At 40.5% G+C, this 21,982-nt stretch overlaps 1 protein-coding gene across 3 annotated transcripts in view; it reads right to left on the bottom strand.

Moving 5' to 3' along the window:
* The window catches only part of KLHL14 (kelch like family member 14), a 65,254-nt gene that overhangs the window by 30,003 nt on the left and 13,269 nt on the right, over positions 1–21,982 (bottom strand). For all 3 annotated transcript variants that reach the window (XM_083826597.1, XM_083826598.1, XM_083826596.1), the window contains exon 3: positions 16,598–16,719. In XM_083826597.1, the coding sequence (XP_083682723.1) occupies positions 16,598–16,719 (122 nt within the window). The remainder of the gene's footprint in view (positions 1–16,597; positions 16,720–21,982) is intronic.

Genomic DNA, 21,982 nt, shown 5'->3' with positions numbered 1-21,982 from the left:
GATAGACTGGATCTACTTGCTGGACAACAGAGAAGAAACACTGTGAGCAGAAACTCAGCACGGTCCCTTCTGTGCACTGACACGTGACCAAGAATACTGTGTGTTATCAGCAGAGATTGTATCTTAATGCTTATGCAAACAGAGGCTGAATTCAGGTTGCAGAAGCTGCTTAATTCTCACATTTCCTAACTCCAGAGGGCTTGATGTCACCAGCTTTCTAATGTTCTTTTCAAGCGACCTGTGCTCAGCGTAAGTCATTTGTGTGTGATACACCCTTGGTTTGACAGACAGCTGACTCCTTCTGTATCCTGCAGCTGCTCCAGCTTTTCTGGGTATCCACCTAAGCGCCTACCTAGTTCATGGCAAGAGTTGCTGGAGCCCTCCTCCTCCTATCACGTTTCTTTCTTGCCTCCCTTCAGGCCGGTAGTTGTATGCTAAGCCACTAGATGGTGTGCACTGTTCTCGCCTTCCCCCTCCCCCTGGGAAAGCATTTCCATCATATTTTGGCTTTAGGTTTTATAGCCAACCAAAAACAAAGAGGTGAAACACAGCACAAAAAAAGACATAGCCAGCTTCCTCCCAAGCAGTTAACTTCTGTTTGTTCCTCGTGTTCATTGTGAAAGGGAAGAAATCAAATGGAGTACAGACAAAAAAGCAAATGCTTTACGCATCGATCCTGATAGATGCTGAGCCCCTCCGCTGCCACTGGCTGCAATGGGCACTGGGAGTGCTCAGCAGCACTCAGGCTTTGGCACAGTTATCAGTCATACCTGCTTTGCCTCATCTTGTCTCAGCTCCCCGAACCCAGACTGCATGAGAATCAGTCAGCGATTTCTCTGGCAGTCCACACACATCTGCTTTTCTACTCCACACACCAGTCCCAGTGAAATATAGCAGGCACAGTTCCCTTCCCTGCCAATACACCGCCAAATATCTCTCCCTCTCTCTCTCTCTCTTTTAATAATGATCTGGAAGCCGGGTAAAACAACATGCTTGCTTTTGACAAAGAGAGTGCTTCCTCATTATAAGAGTAAGGAAGGGGAAAGAGGCTGTAAAGGAGACTGTGAGACAAAAAATTAACCTGCTGAATTGCTGGGGAAAAAAAAAACACAAAACCCAACCCTCCCAGATAGTCACTCCTTTCCAATGAAACATGGACCTGTCCTCCAGGTTAATCCGAAACTGGATTGCATAAAGGTAGCCATATTACACCTCTCTTCTCACCTCCCTTAAGAACATTTTTGCTAAGGCACTCAAAAGCTGAAGTGTGCCCGTTCCATAAGGAATGTAGAAAAGGAATGGTATTTTCTTGTGCATGCACTGAAAATGCAGGTATCCTGGATCCCACATCCAGCACCATGTCCCGTACCAGCCCTGCAAGCTCCTGCAGATTCCTCTCCTACATGGTCAAGAGAAGAGGAACAAAAAGCCACAATCATTTTGAAGTCAGCCTTTTCTTTTTCTTCCTCTTCCCACTCAGCAGAGGAAGGCTACATGTACCAGAGGGTGGGTACTGGGGATCCCTACCACAGCGCTGCAATAGGGACAGGGGTAAGCACACCCTCAGTTCTTCTCTTTACCCCTGTGATAAGATAACTTGCATTTTGCAGCCTGGCACAGCTGGCCCTGTGCTGGCCCAGATCCATGCTAGTGTCACAAAAGCAATCTTGAAAGAGCTACACATAGGTGTACACCCACGTGGCAACACAGCACTTTAAGGGCAGGATTGCACCTTAGCTGTGTACTGGGATACGCGCATGAGCAGATTTGTGCTGTCCAACAGCATGTCCTCTTCCACATGCCCTGCAGGTGAAAACTCAACTCAAGCTTCATCCCTGATGAATTTGGATTTTCACAAAGCGAAACAGATGAAAAATGGGGCAGAAGAAGAAACACAAAGGAAATACAATAAAAAAGTGCGCTTGAGTTCTTTTATTTTAATTCATTGCAAAAACACTGACAAAATGCACATGCATCATTATCAGATATTAAAGCAGACTGACCCTGAGAAGTCTGCAGTTCTCCCATTAATTACTAAAACCAGAATATAATCCCAAATACTGTACATATGTTCACATGGACATTGGTCCATATCTGGCTAAAATAAATATTTTTTACAAAAAATATGTTACAACTGACACAAATGGTTTTGATTCATCTTACAGAGTATAAAGAGATGATCAGTGCAACTGCTTTGGTTTAGCATAATGCTTGTGAAAGTCAGCACTTATCAGCTGAACTGCAGTAATTGCTTCTAGACTCTAACAATTAGAAAAAGACACTAGCTTAAACTACCTTAAAGCTCTGATTAGATTGTTTAAAAGAGCACATTTTACCTTACATTTGTAACCACCTAGGAGCATGACCACTAACAGGTATTGTGGCTCAACTAGTGGCTGCTACCTTGAAGAAAAACAGGTGAGCAGGATCTCCTGCAATCCTTTGACCATAAAAAAATTACAAAGGATTTAGACTTAGAAAAAATCCACAGATAACAAACAAGCAGTAATAGCAAATACTTTGAAAACAAGCTAGTGAAATCAGCCTATTCCTCATGCTAGTGTACATCATTTGTACAATGCAAAACCACTGGAATTTTACACTAACTACCCATATCTCAAGAAACAATTACAAAAAATGTGAGCAATTACAAAAGCCCGTTTGGGACACTTGCTGAGATCAATGTCACTGGAGGTTCAAAAATACATTTATTCCTATTGCACTACCTAGGGTGTATATAGGTTTGATAAAGATGATTAATACTCATTTTTGCAAAAATTTTGTCTTCAAATCACATTTCAAATCTTGTGGGCTTAATTATTTGCTCTTTACTCTATGGTACAAGTGCTGATAACTCAGAACATTTTCAAAAATTACAATCCAGACCACTAAATGCAGGACACTACAGATGCTTGATACCTCTTCAATTTACTTTCAATTTACTTTTAATTTTCAACCATAAGATCAAAACCTCTCATTTCAAAAACAATCAGTTGAATTGCAAAGCTTCTTCTTAATACACTAAATGTGCAAGATCAGAGATAAAATTGTTGGCAATGCTGCTAATTTAACTCAGCTGCAACTTCCTTTAAATAATCAGAATTAGGCTCTCAGGTTTTATTTAGACTCATGACAAAGGGCAGTATTATTGTTGCTCTGTGAGGGTATGCTCCCAGGGTAGAACTGTGAGTACCAAAATTGTAATGGTATAGCTTATCTGAAGAAATTCTGTGGCACTGACTTAGCTCTAAATAGTGTACTCTCAGGTGGTTCTTTGTTTTAAGGTCCCAGTCAGTCCAGGTCCTGAGTTTAATTAATACATACTGTAACCATAGGTGGCAAAAAACAACACACTACAAAGGCATATAGAAACAATCAACAGATGGGCAAATTAAGTATTTCTTTCTAGATTTTTAATATCTGTCTGTGGGTTGTTCCAGAGGATGATCGCAAATCAAGTATGTTTCATCCACAGATTTCACTCAGCAGTATGAATTTGGTGCATACAGTTTACTTTTCTTACTTTTAGAAGCTCAGGCTCTCCCGTGCTTGTGCTTTTTTTCACTTGCATGTTATTTTTGCAGCAGACTCTACTACCTACCCTGAGTAATTCCAGCTGGGGACTCAGAAGGTGGCTCTGGGATCTGCCCTCCTTGGGGCAGCATGAAACCAGCCAAGGACTAGTATATCATACCTCCACATTTGATGGAGCACAGAAATATTGTGTGCTCATCAGTCTTCCAGTACTTTGGTGCTACCTTTACAGCCTTCTTTCTTCAAAGAGGAAGAGACTTTCTGCACCTGTGCCAGTGATGGGGTCCCAGCCCAGCAGCAGGCATGGGAGCACCCATGGGCAGCCCCAGGACCCTGCTCCTTCCTCGCTGCTGGCATACCCCACAGAGCATCGTCTTCCACCCAAGCCTTCTCGTGAGTGCCAAGGAGGAATTCAGAGCTCTGGGGAGTGCATTTTGTGTACTGCAAAAAGGTAATTAGTGACTTCAGAAGCAGAAGCAAATAACTGTGGTGCTATGTGGTTAAATGGCCAGTCCTGAAGGATTTTTTTGTGTGTGTGAAAATCAATAGAAGCTGATAGATCAATAGAAGTTTTCTGTATAAAAATGTTTTCTCATGAAACAGCAAGTTTAGCATTATTCAAACAAATTATTCTGTTATTTAAAGATGTATCTTCATTTCTGTCGAACACTGCTGTTTTGTGCCTGTGTAAAACTAGAGTACTTTTCTCTAAGGAACCAGTTATTTTCTCTGAGCATAATGAATTGTTTTCTAATATTAAAAATTTCAAATGAAAGCCCTCAGGTGGCCGCAGTTGTTTCAGGAAGGCACTAGTGGTGTTTTACCCGGGGGGGAAACCCTTTCCATGGCAGCCCTTCCTCTGTGAGAAGAGGCCAGGCTGTTAAAATGAAGCAGTTGGGGTGAAGCTGAATCTTTCCTCCAGGAAAAGGGCTTTATTGCTGTTGTAAATCTTTGCAGTTAAGAAAAATCAAACTTCTCAGTGCTTTAAATGATTATTTCCCTGTGTGTGTGCTGGAGACTGCCCATGAGCTGGTAGGAGAACAGTGGCTCCAAATTTTCTGTGTGAAACTGGCCCTGGTGCAGAAAGCCCCTGAAACAAGACCTAAGCTGGAGGCTTGAGCACTATATAAACCTTTATATGGGACACCTCTGCCCTGGACATGTCTTCCTTTCTTGGAGATGAAGTTACTGGGAGCCAGTAAATGCACAGCCGATCCCAGCAGCTGTGATTCTGCTGAATAAAACAGAGTTTAAATGAGCTTGTGCAGACATCAGTGGTCCTTCAGCTGAGAGATGAGGGCTGTACGGGGACTGGCCAGAAGGCTGGGCTGTGGACACAGCTCCGTACTCCTGTCTGCCACAGCTCTTAAAACAATATTAGTCTTCTGGAGATAGTAGATAGATAATCTCTGTCCTATGATAATGCGCAGTCGTATAGAGATGTTTACAGTCGGTACTTAGTAAAGTACTTAAGCATGTATTTAAACACACTGCTGAACATCAGTGTGATTAATACTTTGCTGAATTAGAGATATGACACGAATACATTTTTCTGCTGTTGTAATTTTTCATTATATATGCTCATAAGCTGGTCATAAGGATTTTCTTTCAGTTTTGCATCCAGCAAATGAGTTAATTTGGGAGTCAAATTGTGCCTTAGTTATGCCTGCACAATGCCCTTCACATGCATGAGGGCAGAAAACCGCTCCATGACCTTTAATTGGACTTTTCTGTTACTCTTTAACTATTCATCTACAAAAAAAAAAAAATCTGGTTCTTTCTCATCTGGCAACTGTTCGGTATTCCTTTAATATTACTACAATCAGAAAAGTATATTTTTACATATGGTGTATGTTCTTGTTAAGGCTGTGCACATACAGCAGCTATAATTCCTGACCAGAGAGCAAGCAGCTGCTGGTGAGTAAAGATTAGACCCATACGCTCTGTTTTTATGTGTGTAAGACTGGGGGGAGAAATGTGGCTAGTACATCACTTATCATGGTAATTCAATTAAAATCTATTTTAATGATTTCTATTAACATCATTTGCCGAGCCTCCCCACCTGAAAGTGAAGAGATGAAGTGCAGCTCTTTTTCACTTCATCCTTTCCTGCTTAACCCAAGGAAGAGTATTTACCATCTCCTAGTTTCAACTTTTGGAGTCAAACCTTCTGTGTTTTTTGTTTTAAGTTGAAACTGAAAGCACTGGCCTACCAATTTACATTAACATGCTGGTTATTGTCATCACTGCAAAACAGTTGCTTCGCTCACGTTTATGTAGCTTTTAAACACAGGAAACCAAGCTTGATTTATTTAATCGTGTTGGCTCCTGCCACGTGCCATGCTACGGACAAGGCCACCCCATGTCGGGCTCTTTCCACTCGCCTCCCTAAGTAGGCCGCGCACCCACAAACACTCTCGTTACACGACGTACTGCATTCAACACCCTGCCTTGGTGCCCTATAAATAGAGACCTCTCAGGGAGACCGTGACAGCAGCCTCCCACCCTGTCACACACAGACTTAAGATGTCTCCTGAAAGCAGTGAAATGTCCTAGGGCAGCCCTAGAGGAGACCCAGGCAGAGGGTAGGTATGAGCACCCCCCAACAGCAGAGCCCAAGGTCCTAAGCCGAGGCCCCTGAGAAGTCAACCCAGTGATTCTCCAGGGCAGCTCTTGAGGGAACTGAAGCCACAACAAACTTTTATTTTTTTATTATTTTTTATTTTTTTACCCCTGGGGGTGATCTGTGCACCAGCAGATGAGGCACAGCTATGGGGCAATGCAGGGTAGCTCATACTACACCTGCCCTTGTTGCTCCTGCGCAGCGCATACTGGAGGGCATCGCTTGTCTAGGTAGTCAGAAAGGTGTAGTTTAAAAACATTAATTCATTTTCCCCAAAAGGTTGAGGCCAGGCCAGGATTTGCACCTTTCCCAGTGCTCAGTCTGGTTTTAAGCAATGGGATTTCCACCATTTCCCGTGGGGGATTATTCCACAACCTAATAGATCTCAATGTCAGGAAGTTTTTTCCTGATACTCAGCCATAATTCATATCCATGAATTATGAGCTACTGTCGACATCACACCCATTGAGGCATTCCTAGAGCCTGCTTCATTTAAAATTATATGCTCTAGTTATGCAGGGTTTCTGTGTACTAGGGCAAAATGCTTTTTCTGCAGGTTAATTCATTACTATTCAATTTGTTAACACTTTTTTTGCTCAGTGTGAACAGTCATTTTGCAGCTGCGTACCCTATAGTAGCACAATCTCCATTTGGAATAGAATCACAATATATAAATATGACAAAACAACATACCAAAAACCATCTCTGTAAAGACATATTAGTCTGTTCCTGCAGATACTTACTCCAGCATTCAGTTAAATGAAAGCAGTAGCTCATACAACACCTGGTACGAGACAGAAAGCTTAGAAAAAAACCCTCACAAGTCCATAATAAATTTTATTTCTGTCCTTAACAGAGGGAAGGTACAGGGGTGGGGAAGGGAGGAGGGAAGGGAGGAGGGATGAGGAAGGGAAGGAAGAAAGGAACTTAATCCAGCTGTGAAAAAAATAGAGGAAAATTGAAAAGAGAATGACTTCCTACAAACAGTAAGCCACCACAATGCAACTGGAACATACAACAGTGAAAACAATAACATTGAGGATGCAAAATGTGCACCTCTTCCCATTAATACCAGTTATGAAACTGAGAAAGCTAAGGCAGGTTTCTGAAATCTGTATTGCAAAAAAATGTGTACAAAACTTCTTGGAAGGACTCTGCCGTTTCTTTTAGGAACATTTGAAAGGAGAAAATTTGTATAGCATGTATCTATTTCTCAGAAAGTCAGAGGATTTCTATGCAAATTGTTTATGATTATATTTTGCCCAGCAAGTGGTGCTTTTGCCATCCTGTTTGCAACCCATTTGTACATAAATAAAATGTCACATTAGATACCAGAAAAGGGATTGCTTTCTAAAGTAAGCAAATAGGAACATACCAGAGTTCATTTTCATCTCCATACATGCCTAGCTCCCATTAATGCTACATAAATCCCAGTGCAACTAGATGAGAATAAACTCATAAATTTTACCTGAAATCATCTAAGAAACAGAAAGCCATGTTTGCAGTGAGCTCTAAATTCACACAATGCCACACAATTTTGCATGGTAGCTGTTCCAGATATCTCATTTTTTAGAGACAGTGGCCTAATAGCTTTAAGGGACATACATAGTGCTTGTGAGAACATTTCTGGTGATAGTTCCTCACAGTACAAATTATGTGACCTTACTGAAATCTTTATCTAGCCAAATGGGGCACTATCTTTGGACAGAGGACAGGACTGCATAGCTTCCAGTCTCTACTCTACCTGGACCATGGCATGTGCATCTACAGCAGACACAAAATGCCCACAGGCTAAGATAACTTGAAATGCTGCAGATCCTTAGGACTGCATTAAGCCCAGGTAACCATGCTGTGCTGCCCACCTGGGTTTACTGGTAAAGGCATGGTAACTTGTTGTTTGTATCTGTGTTTCTGGTCTACAGCTAGCTTTGCACAAACTGTGGTCAAAGCTCTCTCTGGTGGGGCTGTGAAATACCCTTTGGGACATATTTGAGGGACTGAAGTTAAAAAAATTGTGCTGTCTTGGGCAAAGTAGGAACTTGAACCTCAGTTGGCTGCCTCTACCCTGCCCCACAAGAAGTGTTGATGTGAGACAGGACATTCTGATACAATTCTGGTTTTGCAAATAAATAAATAAAGGAAGGAATTTGTTCTCATTTTACTTTGGAGCTCGTCGTAGAAGTTGCTGCAAAATGGAACTGTCATCCTCAAGCCATCTGTAAAGATGTGTAACTCAAGTTGAAAGATGAGGTAGAAAAAGCTAAGTTCTGTGATCCAGGAGAAAGGTTTTGAGTCAAAGGTTTTGATTTACTTGCAAGGATAAAGTAGGGAGCAGCATCTCCAGGTATCAGCAGCTTTCTTTGTAAGACATCCCCACAGAAGCTTGACATCAGCATCTACTGTGGAAATGGCACAGATCATTTGATAATTCATGTTGTCTTACACCTGCCACCTTCTAACTTCGAGACACACACCTCATCTCTGTACTCTCTCAGTCCCCTGCCTAAGGATGTTTTGGAACAGGGTTGTGTCCTGTTCTTCTGTCCCAGTCAGGTTTTCAACCACAAATGGTCCTGCCTGAGCACAAGCAGCGAACAGGACATTCAGGTCACACTTCTGGACCCTGCCTGAAAGTAACTGCTGGTGGAGTTTCTGAGGATGAAGATGAGTAGATTCGGGCATGCTTGTATATACAAAAGAAAATAAACATCTTGGAAGGCATCTTTGTATATGCAAAAGAAAATGAAGTATTTCATATATCCATGTTTCCAGAAAGGTAGGTGTTTAGAAATCTGTAATAGAGTGCAGAAAGCAGCCAACAGAAGCTGAAAGACTGTTGAGAGCTTTAGCACAGACTTAATCTGGTCTAAATAAGACTTGATAATCTTAATAAGACTAGCTGTTTCAAAGATATTTTGTAGAAAAATATATAGTGTCTAGGAATATAGGAAGAGAAAGATATCCACTGCCTATGATATACCAGATACACCACGCCTATAAATAAGGGGGGATATGCAGAAAAATCTGCTTTATGAATAAGCAGAAAGACATACTTTAAATTTTACAAAAAAAAAAAAAAAGTGAATAATTTATATTCAGCTAAAAGAAGGCAAAATGAAGTTAACAGATTGCTTGGTCAAGCCAAGCACAGAAAACGGAAGTTATCACAAGATACACAGTCAAAAAAACACCTGTGTAAAAGCAGAAGCTAACAACATTGTAATAAAAAAGAAAAATACACAGAAAAAGGGTTAACATTTCTTGAAAGTTATGTCAAATGGTACTGCACAAGAAAATAATATTTAACAAATGCAGCATTCATTGTGAGAACACACTACATTTTCACTCATTCTTAAAGCTCTGTCTTGCTCTTAGATATGCAGGCATGCATCATTAATGGCACTTGCATGGTTGAATTCCCATGCATCATCCTCAGAACAGGAATTGTGGCTAACCTCTAGTATGTCACATGCAAAATATATTCTTTACTAAATTTCTGCTTCTTACCACTATGCTCTCACTTCTCCGTACGTGAAAATCATATGTCTTATTGGCAGTGCGTCTGATCACATTGAATAAATCTCCTAAATCCAGGCTTAAAGTTGGATAGTTGTACCAGTCAGTCAACTTTGTGACCTTATTTCCTGTTTTTTAACTTTTTAAAAGGGGATAAATATAGGGACAGAAAATACAGATGGCATTTATGTTTAAAATTAGCTTTTAATGCAATCAGTGCATCTAAAAAGTAGAATAAATATGAGCATGTGCATATGTGTATACGTACTTGCACAGCTTCTACACATACCTGCCACGTTTATTAAATCTGTCTAGTAGGTAATAGCAAGACTTCTTCTGCCTTAGTAATATGCTAATGCTTGCTCAAGCTTTTCAATGCAGTGCTGAAACCATCCTTGACACAGCACTAAAGGAGAAGCTGCAGCATTCCAGACTGCTGGATAAATGGAGTAAGGGGGGAAATTTATTAGGGCTGCCAAGAACTGTTCATCAAGACACATTTTTGATTAACATAAGTGTGTACTATTTTCACAGGTGACAAAAAAGGGTGAACAGATTGTAACTGGCATATGTCAAGAGATTTAACCAGTCCATCTGACTCAACTCACTTTTTGCAAATACCACTTCTTTTACTCAGTTTGCCTATTGATTAGAGGCAAATTGAAGGAGGAAACTCCTGCTTCTAACACACTAACCTTCTTTTAAAAAGTAAAACCTCTACAGTGGATGAATTTCATACTTAAAAGAAGTAAACATTTCCAAAGCCAAAATATGTGCTAGGCATTTAGTAGTACATAAACTGACATTTATGCTTTTGAAAATGTCTTCCAAGAACCTCTGATGTACGCATATAAATCATACTGTCTGTCTTGTAGTTAACCAACTTGGAAAAGAAAATACTGAGGAGTTTTTAGGGAAAACTGGTTAAAGCACTCAAACCCAGGAAGGACTAAGGAACTCAGCGATGCCAAAGCCGTTTCAGGAAACCAGCGGAGCAAAGGTTTTGTTATGAACTTGCCCAGGAAGGACAGAGCATCATTCTGTATAGGAATAGCTGACACAACCAGGTGTTACAGAATTGCCAGAGGAAGCAGGAAAGAAGAAAATACCGCCTATCCCTGCAGAAATGGTTGGGATGGGAAGGGAGTGACCCAGGTTTTCTGATGCTAGTACATGAATCAAACCATTTTACCTTTCTTTCATGTGACTTCTGTGTGGGTAGAATGTGTAAGAAATAATGCTTGTGCAGCTCTGAAAGGTTTTGTAGAAGAACCAGTACGTGTAAGTGCTGTTTGACATTCAAAATGTTGTTACTGAAGATGAAGGACTGTTGTCCAGGAGGTTGCACTGTCACAGAACGCATTCAAGGGAAATTTGAAATGTCCAAATGACAGAAGCAAAAATAATGTTGTATGCAGGTAAGACTACCTGAAGCGGGGACTGCCTCGTGTAAAAATGAACACAGCTAACCTGGGGAAGGAAGATGGACCACCTTTGTGAGGGCAGCGTGCATGAAAAGGTTACTGGCTACTTGTTAAGATCAGTCAGAGGAAGACAAAGCAACTGACAACTCCTTGATACTGCGTGGTTGCTGCTGGCATGGAAAGAGGTGGAGAAGGAAACTGAAGTGCTTGATTCACTGTTTGTCCTTACATATTGACCAAACACAGCAGACTGAAATAAACCTAGTAAAGAGCAGGGAGTTCACAAAATTCAAGATGATTAAAATAAGATTACGGGATAACTAGGAAAGGAAGTAACCAGAAGTGAGTGCTGGTTATTTTGACAAAACTCTTCAGTTTGGTGACCTTCAAGACATTTCCCTGTCTTTCCTAACCAAATATGTCACCTATGTTATTCTTTTAATTGGACAATGACAAATGGCTTTTACATTAGTTTAAAATCCAAATCTAATGCACTACCTAAGCATAACTACATTATCGCCTATAAATATATTTACCATTATTTTAATGCTTATTGAATCCTCTTCATGGTTTACACAGATGATGTGGTTATCTAGGGAGGTTAAGGAATGTTACAATTAGCATCTTCTTAAAAAATAAAGTACTGATATGGAAGAAAGAACTACTGCAGCTTCACATGATGAACGTGCCGTGTAAGAGTTCAGTAACATTTCCAAGCGTTTTACCCCTTTGTGCTTTACATAGAAAAAAAGTTCTGCATTGAGAGGAAGATTCACTGTATACCTAAAAATCTGTAAGAGACAATTTCTCTCCTACTTAACACTTATAATCAGACAGATGGATACATTGCGATGGAAAAAATACCAAAAAGAAAAAAAAAAAAACAACCCCAAACTAAAACAACGACTGCATCATTTTTATTTATTTCTTTCATTCTCTGTTCAGGTAGCAAGAAATCTAATTCCAGTTGGATCAGTCTCTTGTGATATTTTTTTCTTTCATTTAATATATTTTTAAATGCTCAGAGGCATTATGACAGAAAAGCATGTATTTTTTGCCCTGGTTTATACCCATCATCTTTACCATTACAACAAGACAAAAGCATTAAAGTAAAATTAATCATGTCAGAAGATTTTAGCAAAAAACAAGGGAGACCATGCATAAAGCATCGCTTTGTCTAGTGTGAAGTCACGCTCTGATTAAAAACATATAATGAAAGTGAAAGTAATACATCATTGCCTTAGCAGTAGGGTTTTTGGGAGAGCTATGCAATTCTGAGCACAAAAAATCTTTATAGGCTCTGAATTTCGAAACTTGCAAAGATTATAGAATAATTCTAACAAACATTGTTTCACTTCTTTCAAGTTTAATTAATCTTAAACATTGTAGGTAAAGCAAACAACCAAAGGAGCTCCATGATTAAACAAGGATTACTATCAGAACTGTAGCTCAAAATTAAAAGAGAAGTAGCAGTAGCTGGTTCTGGCCAGGGAGGGACGAGGTTGTGACACGGGGACCCCCAAACAGTTCCAAATCCAGTAAGTAGTTATGAGGACTGCGAAACATCATGGAATAATGAAAATCCCTTAATAGAGCAGAACTTTCACTGTTAATAAGGACCCATCAGCTTCAGTTTGTGTCACTGCCAGTAGCAGCCTGGTGCTGTTATGTGACATAGGTAGCACCCAGTTAAAAAATGAACCTGGGGTTGTGTATGTGTAAGCAAGACTGAAAAGAAATCACGCAGTAAAGAGCTGTTCACTCTACTTGGCCATACAGTCTATAAAATTCTCTACTTTGCTCAGGCATGACTGTACAGTAAGAAATGTTTCAACTTGTACAGCGATGTGCACCTTATGAATCTTAGGTTAGGACTGTGACCCCATCAAATAAAATTAGGCTTGTGAAATGCCACTTGCTTTCTCCTTTTTTTTTTTTTCTTTATTCTGTCTCTATCCTTTGTTGCCAACATAGAAAAAATAACTCCATGAGAAACACCAGACAGGAAAAATACACAGTAATACTAGACTGTGAAAAATCTACTGATCCCTTGAGCCATAGCATTCTTGCCTATAGATGATGACATTAAAAAATTGGAAATGGGTGCGTGCTTCCCCTCCTCTTCTGGATCTATGAACAAGGCAAGTTGTTTTCCTGATTCCTTTAGAATTACTCCCATTAGTATTGATGCATTTGGTGCTTTGGGTAGCCAGGCAAAGAGAGGTGGGCAGTATCCCCTGCCAATAGATCTAGTCTCATAGTGGGAACAAAATGAGATTGCTACTCTCCTGAGCTGTCATACTCAATAGCTTGTGCTGTTCCACCTGCAATCGTCTTCACGGCTCCAAGTACAGAGCCACGGCTTACATGGAGGCAGTAGCTCTGGTGGCTGATGTTCTCGTGTTCCCTGTGCATCGCACAAGAGAGGACACAGAGCCCTAAGCAAATGAGCCACTTTAATTTCAAAAGCCACCATCCACACAGAGAAGAAAGGAAAAAACACAATAGGCAAGCAGCTCTCTTTCACACTAGTTTGCAGACCTTGCTGAGTAACTTCTGGAGCTCCTCTCAGTGGAGAGTGACAAGAGGAGCCGAATCTCCTCCTCAGTGGCTCTGCTCCTTCACCCAGGACTAAGTTTGCGAGCTTTTTTCCCGCTTTCACTACCCCCAAACGCCACTGGCACAGAGAGCAGAACATGAGTAATGCAGATGGAAGCCGAAACATTTGCTAGTACAGGAGGAAATGAAATACACCTCAGGTGATAATGAGATAGGAACACCCTGCAGCACCAGACTGTAAGGACTTCTTTTCATCACAGAGCCTCACCAGCAGGACATGGCTTTTACACGGCTTTCCCTGTTCACCAGGAGGAAACTCCTCACTTACCATGATGAGTGGGGAGTGATCTGCAACCTCAGGACCAACAGCACTAAACAAGTGAAAAACAAACAGAAAAAAACTCTCCCTCCCTCACTGCTGACTGTAGGATAGAAACAGATCAATTACTTTCCAAAACTGTTCACTGGGACAGAGCTAACAGTCAAAGGATAAACGGTGGACATAAATGTACTTCTTCCTAAACTGCAAACAAGTACATCAGAACCAAAGATAGCACAATGTCCCCAAATTCCCACATATCAACTAAATGTCATAGTATGCAGATTTAATACCAGGAGTGCACTGTACTATTACCAAGCTATACTGTGACTAGGTTGTAGTCGTCCCTAAAACAGCTCTATCACAGTTCATATCTTTAAATCCAAGCACTCCTACACTACAGAGTCATTCAATGTCTTATGGAAAGGACAGGACAAAAGTTCTATGCCAACTAATCCCCACTTCCCATCCTCCTTTATGGTAAATTAGAAAATAAAACAGGAGAATACAAAATCTGCATACCTGAAACTCTTAATTCATCTTAAAAACAAAACAAAACAACAAAAAAACTATTACTATTTGTCAAATAGCAGTATTTTCCAGCAAATCATGCTTGTTAACATTGTGTTAACATTGAGTCTTTTTCACTGTGAGAAGACGTGCATTCTCCTCAGTGTATCTACAATCCTAGCCCAGGCCAATAGGGCATCCCTTCCTAGATTTTTTTGTAAAAACATAATTGTTTGTGTCACAAGAGGGCTGTGTATTTTACAGTCATTGTCTCAGCCAAGACTGAAACAGATCCAGGGCTGAGCAACAAGTGCTTGAACACAAGCTAGCTAGGACTGCAGCAGATGCAGTACCTTTTAATAACAGCACAGAAAGTATCGTACAAAAAAACAGTATGGAAAGAGAATTGTTGTTTACTATCTGTTACAGTAAACCAGGAAAGACTGCGTTATTTTAATAAAATTATACAAAATGGTTCACAAACACCTTTTAACACCTCCATAAATGGTTGTGTTATTCAAATACTAGCTATGAATTCAAGTCAGTATTTTTAATCACAACATTTAGATATCATGCTTCCAGGTACGTTTTCCCACAGTTTTGGAGATAGCATCACATTTTAAGTAACCAAGAACTGAATAAATTTCATTCTCACAAAATCTTACATATCTGTAGATACCTAATTCAGAATAAAGTCATTTCTTTAATTCAGTGGAGGGCTCAGGTCTTGAAGCAAGAGTTCCATTTCTCCTATCAGGGTGAGCCACTGTATTAGACACAACAAATTCAAAACTACAAAACACTTTGGTCCTACATAGTATCACTGATTTTTCACTGACCATTTTTAGAATTTTCTTACACTAGTTACATAGTTAAGTATCCTATTTCATGATTCTGAAAAATATGAAGTGTAGCATATCCCATAGTATAGATGCTGTAGACTTTTCTAATAGTTCATACAACCGTTTATAATTGCCTTTCTTACATAATGCCCTCAACTATTAATCCAGGCATCTAAATCAAGGAAGTCTTTATGTTGAAGCATTTTCAGAAAGGCTCCTAAATTTTCCGTGGGAGAAGGGAATTTGCAGAGGCATATTTCAAGTCCTGCATCACACCAGTCTTTTTAATTCTTTTTCATCCTAACCTGTGCATATAATGTAAAGGTGGATGCATCCTGTTAAAAGGTTTGAGATAAGTGATGAAGAACAGAATTCTGTAAAAGGTATTTTATTGGGAAAAAAAAGGAGGTCTATCAGAAAATCCAGGTTTTACCAGTTGTCCAGTTTTAGAAGTATGGCTTTGATTTATGGATCAAAATTGCTCATTTATTATTTTATCTATACTGCTTTGGGCAATTTTGACAGTTAAAATTTAGTTTTATTGACCAAGGCAGCCAGCTTAGCCACAAGGGGACTAATGCACACATAGCCTGCTGCACTCAAGAAGCTATGATTTGATTCCATGACCAAGTTAGACTGGGAATCGCAACCAACACAACACTAAGTTCCAAATCTCAGTGCTCAAGGCAAAATACTTGCTCTAAAACACAACCAGCCTGTAAAAGAAGGTGGGAAGGAATTTTGTGATAAAAGCCTCCATGCACTGTTTCCTGTAGCTGACATATTCCAGCAATGCTTCTGTCAGTAGCGGATTCAAAGCAGCAGAGAAGAAACCTTTCTTTAATGACTGTGGACAACAGATAAAGCTGGAAGAAGGAAATGAAGATGCAGAGGAGAATTGAAGATGTGCTCTATCTAGTATGATGGCTTACCACAGATCTGACAGAGAAAACGGTCCAAGAATTGTCTTTTTTTTTCCTAAACTAGATTTTATTCACATATACATAAATATGCATGTATTCATGTTGCAGGATGAAAGACTTACAAGTTTACTTAAAAAACTTACTGGAATGATTTTAAGCCAATGTTAATTTAGGCCTATCCTATTATAAAATTAGCATCTTCTGCAATCTCAATTTATTGCTCCATTGTGAAGCCCCTTGTGATACATAAACAAATCTCTGAAGAGAAACAAATCAATAAAGTGTCTAATTTGATTAACCATGTTTTTAAATTCATCAAGACAACTGCACAAAAATAAACCACTTACTTGTCAGTATTTTCCACGTCTTCTTTTCATCATCATAATACTGAACCAAATTGCTGGGTAGCCGGTCAGGTCCGGGAGGCAATCCTCCAACCAATAACAGCATTTTCTTATTGGAACGAATTCTTCACCCAAAACAAGAGGAAAGATGAACAACCACATTACTGAAGAGTATTTTTAGTGGCAACAAAATCATAACCATCAAAAGAATGTTCACTGCTTGCAGTTTTCTATTTCATTTTTTGTGTTTCTTTCCCCAATCGTATCTTAACAATTTTTTGAACCAAGCAGAAAAATGATCAGAAAAGCTGCATATCTCTCTACTCACGGAATAATAAGCTTCCTTTATGCAATTTGTTAGAGGTTCATTCTAGAACGACCTTTTTCTTATATTATCCCTTTAAATCATCACTCTTTACAGCTGAATACACATGAAATGCTCTGGAGTTGTACTAAGGTTAAGCATTAAAGTTGCATGTCAAAAATCGTATTAGTCAAAATCATTATTATAAGCCATTCTACACTCAAAGAACCTTGAAAAAATTAAGGTTATGCAGAGAGTTTGTGAGCCAACTCTTTAATCACACGCTGAACTTCAGATACGTAGTTTAGCACAATTAGCAGCACTGGGCTAACGGTTATGGGTTAAATGCTCCTTACAAGCACTTTTGTTTGTTTAATTTAGTCCAGGCTCTTGCTTTCTCTCTCCCCCACCTCTCCCCCCCTTTCCCGTGCTCTCCCCCTGTGCACCACTGGCTATAGCAACACCAATTGGTAAAAATGAGACTGTGATGTTGTTGTGAGCCTCCCCAGAGTGGAGCCCTGCCAATGCTTGCCACTGATCCAGCGGCATGAACCTGCTCAACTGTGCAAAGTCACTCTAATTCCCTCCCTCTGTTTTTCTACCTTCTCCCCCAGGGGGCAACCACTGAAAGGAGTGACTACCCACCCATCAAGAGCTGGCAATTCGCTGCTATTAACCGTGACCGTGATTCCCAATCTGCCTGGCAGTTCTTAAGAACAGGACTGCAATGTCTCATATGCAGTAAAAGCGGTTATCTGCACCCTGGCCTCCAACACTCTACCTGATGAATGTGCGATTTCTTTGCAACATTAAGGGATTGAGCACAATTGGAAGCAAAAAGGGGAGGGCAGGCCCAGACCCCCGGATGAGTCCCGGTGCTTTAATAGTCACTTCACATACAATTGAACTTCCGTCAGTAATACTAAGCTCCAGAGTGGTAACACTGAAATAAAGGTCTACGCTCAAAGCGTTCCTGCTCTGTAGGAAGGTGTCGTAGCCTGGAAAATTTGCACCAGTATGAATGAACGTGCAGGAGGACCGTGCATTTGCTGGAAAGCACCCTTGCCAAACACCAATGTTTTCCCAGTCAGAGCAACATCATGATCTGTAGGAAACCCTCCTGGTCAAAAAAAGCCGGAGAAGGCCACTGAGCAGAGCCATGAGCACAGCCTTGTGCGGTGCCTGGGCGCTGCAGTCTCAGCAGCGCACTCGGGAGAGGATGCTCGGCCGCTGAGACATGCCAGCGGCTCAGCGCCACTTACTGCCGAGAAAGAGCGCCGGCAACAGACTAATCCACATCTGTACAAGCACCAAAACGAACTGAGTTGTGCTTTAGAGGCGCACAGCCACCCAAAATGAACTTAATTCAGGAAGGGAGCACACAGCTCAATACCTGACCCAGACGATGCTGAGGAATGAAACCTTTCAAATGGCTCTGCAAAGGACAGCGACAGACTGCAGCTCCATCTATCACAAGGGTGGCCAGGGAATTCTCTGGCAGACGGCCTTGTTTGTTTTTAAACGAATTTAGGACTCGTGGAAGGTCCCGAACCGACGGCGGGGGAAGCGGCGGCCCTCGCGTGGCAGGCGGGCGTCACGCCGCACGGGCAGTGGCACTGCAGTGCTCTCCCACGCTGTCCCCGCGCCTCGCCCCCAGCTTGTGGGGAGCCCCTGCAGCCCTTCAGCCTTCCTGACAAGCCAGCCTCTGACCTCGGTACTAAAGCTGCTACTTGCTGTCAGATGATGACTGTTACCTGCCCACCAGACTATGTCTGGGTATGGGATCGGGAGCCGTCTCGCAATCGCTGTCAGCACGGACTCGATGCGGTGAGACCAAGCTCTGGGGAAAGCTTTCACAAACACTGCCAGCCTCTTGAAACGTTCAATCTCCCCAGTAAAGTTTTTAATGAGAGAGCATTTGATAAAAACTACGCAACGCAGGAGCATGATAAACTATTTTTGGTACGAGTTAGGGATGACTGCACATGTAACAAGTGGCGGAGCAAACCAGGGCCATAACTCAGTTATGCATGGCCATCCCTAACGATAGAGAATAAATTGTTTATTCCAACCCCCTTGTGTTGTACGTTATATCACAATCAACTCCCTGTGTATTGTAAAATCCAGAATGCCCTTGCAAGGTTTACTTGATAAAGGAGTTTATTTTGATTTTCATCTTTCATCTGTGAAACTCCCTTCTAACTCCAAAGCACTGTGAAAAACCAATGAATGGCCAAGGCTCAATAGTTAAGGTGAAGAATGAAATGTCAGATGTAACTCTGAGTTTCCAGACTTTGGCAGCTGCAACTATCCTTAACATTACTTCCTCAGCTAAACAATCTGAGAATCTGCTATGCCCTGAGAAGGACTGGCACTGCTATATGGGAACGTTTAGAAATATTTAATATTTTTTCAGTATTTTACACGGGAAGTAGCATGAACAGAAGTCCTTAATTAAAGTTTAATATGAAATTAATAGCTAGCATAGTCTCTACCAAAAGCACCGGGAATTCTCACATTACGAACAAGAGATGAGTTGTCTCACTGAGAAACGTACAGTATCTGACTAATCTACATTGAGAGTTTTTCCAGTGAGCCACGTAAAGATAATACGGTGACAAGATATGCATGTTTTAAATTGATGTATTTCCTTGGAGACAATTCTGCTTTTTAAGTTTTGGTGTGAATCCCCACACTTTAGGTTTTGAAATAAAAATTTCTCTACTCTATTACATTGCATTGCATCTGTGTTTGATATCACACTGAGCAGTCCTGTTAAATCTTAATATACATCTTAACACATATATTAAAATATGAAAGACATGGAAAAGATCACTGCTTATATGCAGAAGCCTTTTCCAAACATTAATAAAAAATGTAATTCAGTGAAACACTAAGATAAATTCAGAACTAGAAAATACGTGTAAGGTAAAGTTTCTCCCTTCCTGCATTATTACATATTTGCTATTTGGATACCTCGATATTACCCCGTCAAACACTTGGCGTTGTATCTGAAACAGTCTCTTTTCATAGTCCTTACTTCACAGCGTAATACGCTGCCCGGTCACATACTGCGGTTCACAGTGTCCCTAGCAAGGCTATTATGATCATCTTGTGTTCAATTAACAGTAGCAGGTCTCAGTCAGGGAAGGCTAAAATAACGTTAACCATGAACAGGAAGGCTGATGTCACACAAAAAGCTGAGAAAAACTTACCAATGTCTTATCCCCAAAGTATTTCTTCTACCAAGAATGCAAAACTCTAGTTCTCATTGAGGTACACACACGTTATTATTCTGCACGCACTTTGCAGTTTTTGTTCTGCAAAGATTTTAGAACACTTAATTCACCTTAATTAAGTTTCTGGGTACCCCATGCGGTATGAAATTTGTTTACTTACAGGGCTGTAAAACAAAATATATTTTAAAGTCAACATTTTCCAACTTGTATGGTTTCATTAAAGCACACAAACCTAGGAATCTGAGAACTCAGATAAGTGACTTTGCTGTCAGAGATGTTGAATACCCATCAACATACCTAAATGCTGCTGATTTCCAAGGTCACAGGAGATGTGCATCAGCTCTAAAATTCAGGTCACTTATTCTACAGTCTAAACTAACTGCAAATACACTGGACAAAATGCTGAGCCCAAGGGAATTTATCATCTTATGAAGAATCAGTAGAAAAGACAGTGACAGATCTCAATAATCCTGACAGCCTTGTCCACCCAAAGCTCTTTTGCAACCTTGATAGCTTCATGTTAATGGAGAACGCATTAATGGGAAATATTCTTCTTGTACATTGTTTTTCTTTATTAGCATATCCATCAATCTTGCACTGCTGGGTTTTCCTCATCTAGGCACTTAGTAGAAGTTCATTCTGCAAAGGCAGGCAACAAAACAAGCCCCACCCATGACAGCTTTGCTCCAGATTCTTTCAGTTTTTTAAACAATGCAGCAAAGTTCCCCTTTCTGCATTGGTGCCTGCACAGAGAATAGAACACAAGAGAATAAAATGAAGAATGGCAATCTGTGGTCCTTCATTCCTTCTGTGTAGTGCTACATCAGAAAGAAAACCGCATCTTAGACATAAAGGTGATACTGGTAATCCATGAAAAAAATGAAGACTATTCCAAGTCTAATTTCCTCTTAACTCAGGACTGCAGTCAAATAGCTGGACTTGCTCTTTGAATATAGACTGTCATCATGGCTTGAGCCAGGTGGCTCTTTGGACCAGGAAACTCGCATACATGGGTTGCCTCGCTCCTGTTTGAGCTCTGATCTTTCATGCAGCAGAGCCAAACCAAACTTCAGATGTTTTCTCGTTGAACTGGGACTCGAGTGCAACTGCCAAAAGACCAGCTCAGATTCAGCAAGACCACATGAATGGGTGGTGAATTTAAAGCACACCCACAAATCTCAGCAGGCCAAAGGATTTGAGAAACTGGAGGATAACACATTGTGATACTGTCAAAACAAGTAGCAAGAACCTCAGGAAAACTGGCCTGTGTTAGTATGCAGAAACAAAGTATTGCAGTAACGTTTGGACAACATAATAAACAGAAATAAACAGTCCTTAGCATTTCAGTTACTGACCTTTTGTGTGTTAACACTAAAGGCTTAATATAACCTTCAGAAACCAGGATGGTCCTCTGCAAAATTTTTCTTCCAAAAAGGCCTTTGAAGGAGTTTTGTGTCCAACAAAAATATAATGGAGAAGCCAGTCGCTGTCTGCAAATCTGAACTGATGATGCAGACATGCATTTACCCGTGACTGAAGAAACTGTTTTGCCATCACAGAACATGTTATGAGATCTTTAGCAATTATCTTCCTCACTCCTGGGTAGGCATTTCAGTACAACAACAGCATCTTATGAAAACTGCTTCTTTCAATGGATTTTGGCTTCCGCAGTTGACTGCAAAGATAGCCATGATTAGCAACACATGTTTAATAGACAGAAAATATCATTATCCAGGAGTTTAACTACGAACTTGATGAAAGCCGTAAGACAGAATGCAAGCTTTATTTTGGACAGAGACATTTTGTGAGGCTTTGTTAGCATGTCAGTGAATTAACAAACATTGC

This window comes from Anser anser, assembly GCF_964211835.1.
Source record: "Anser anser genome assembly, chromosome: 2".
Taxonomy (NCBI): domain Eukaryota; kingdom Metazoa; phylum Chordata; class Aves; order Anseriformes; family Anatidae; genus Anser; species Anser anser.
The sequence above is the reverse complement of the archived record's forward strand: the minus strand, read 5'-3'. Positions and strand labels throughout refer to the sequence as shown.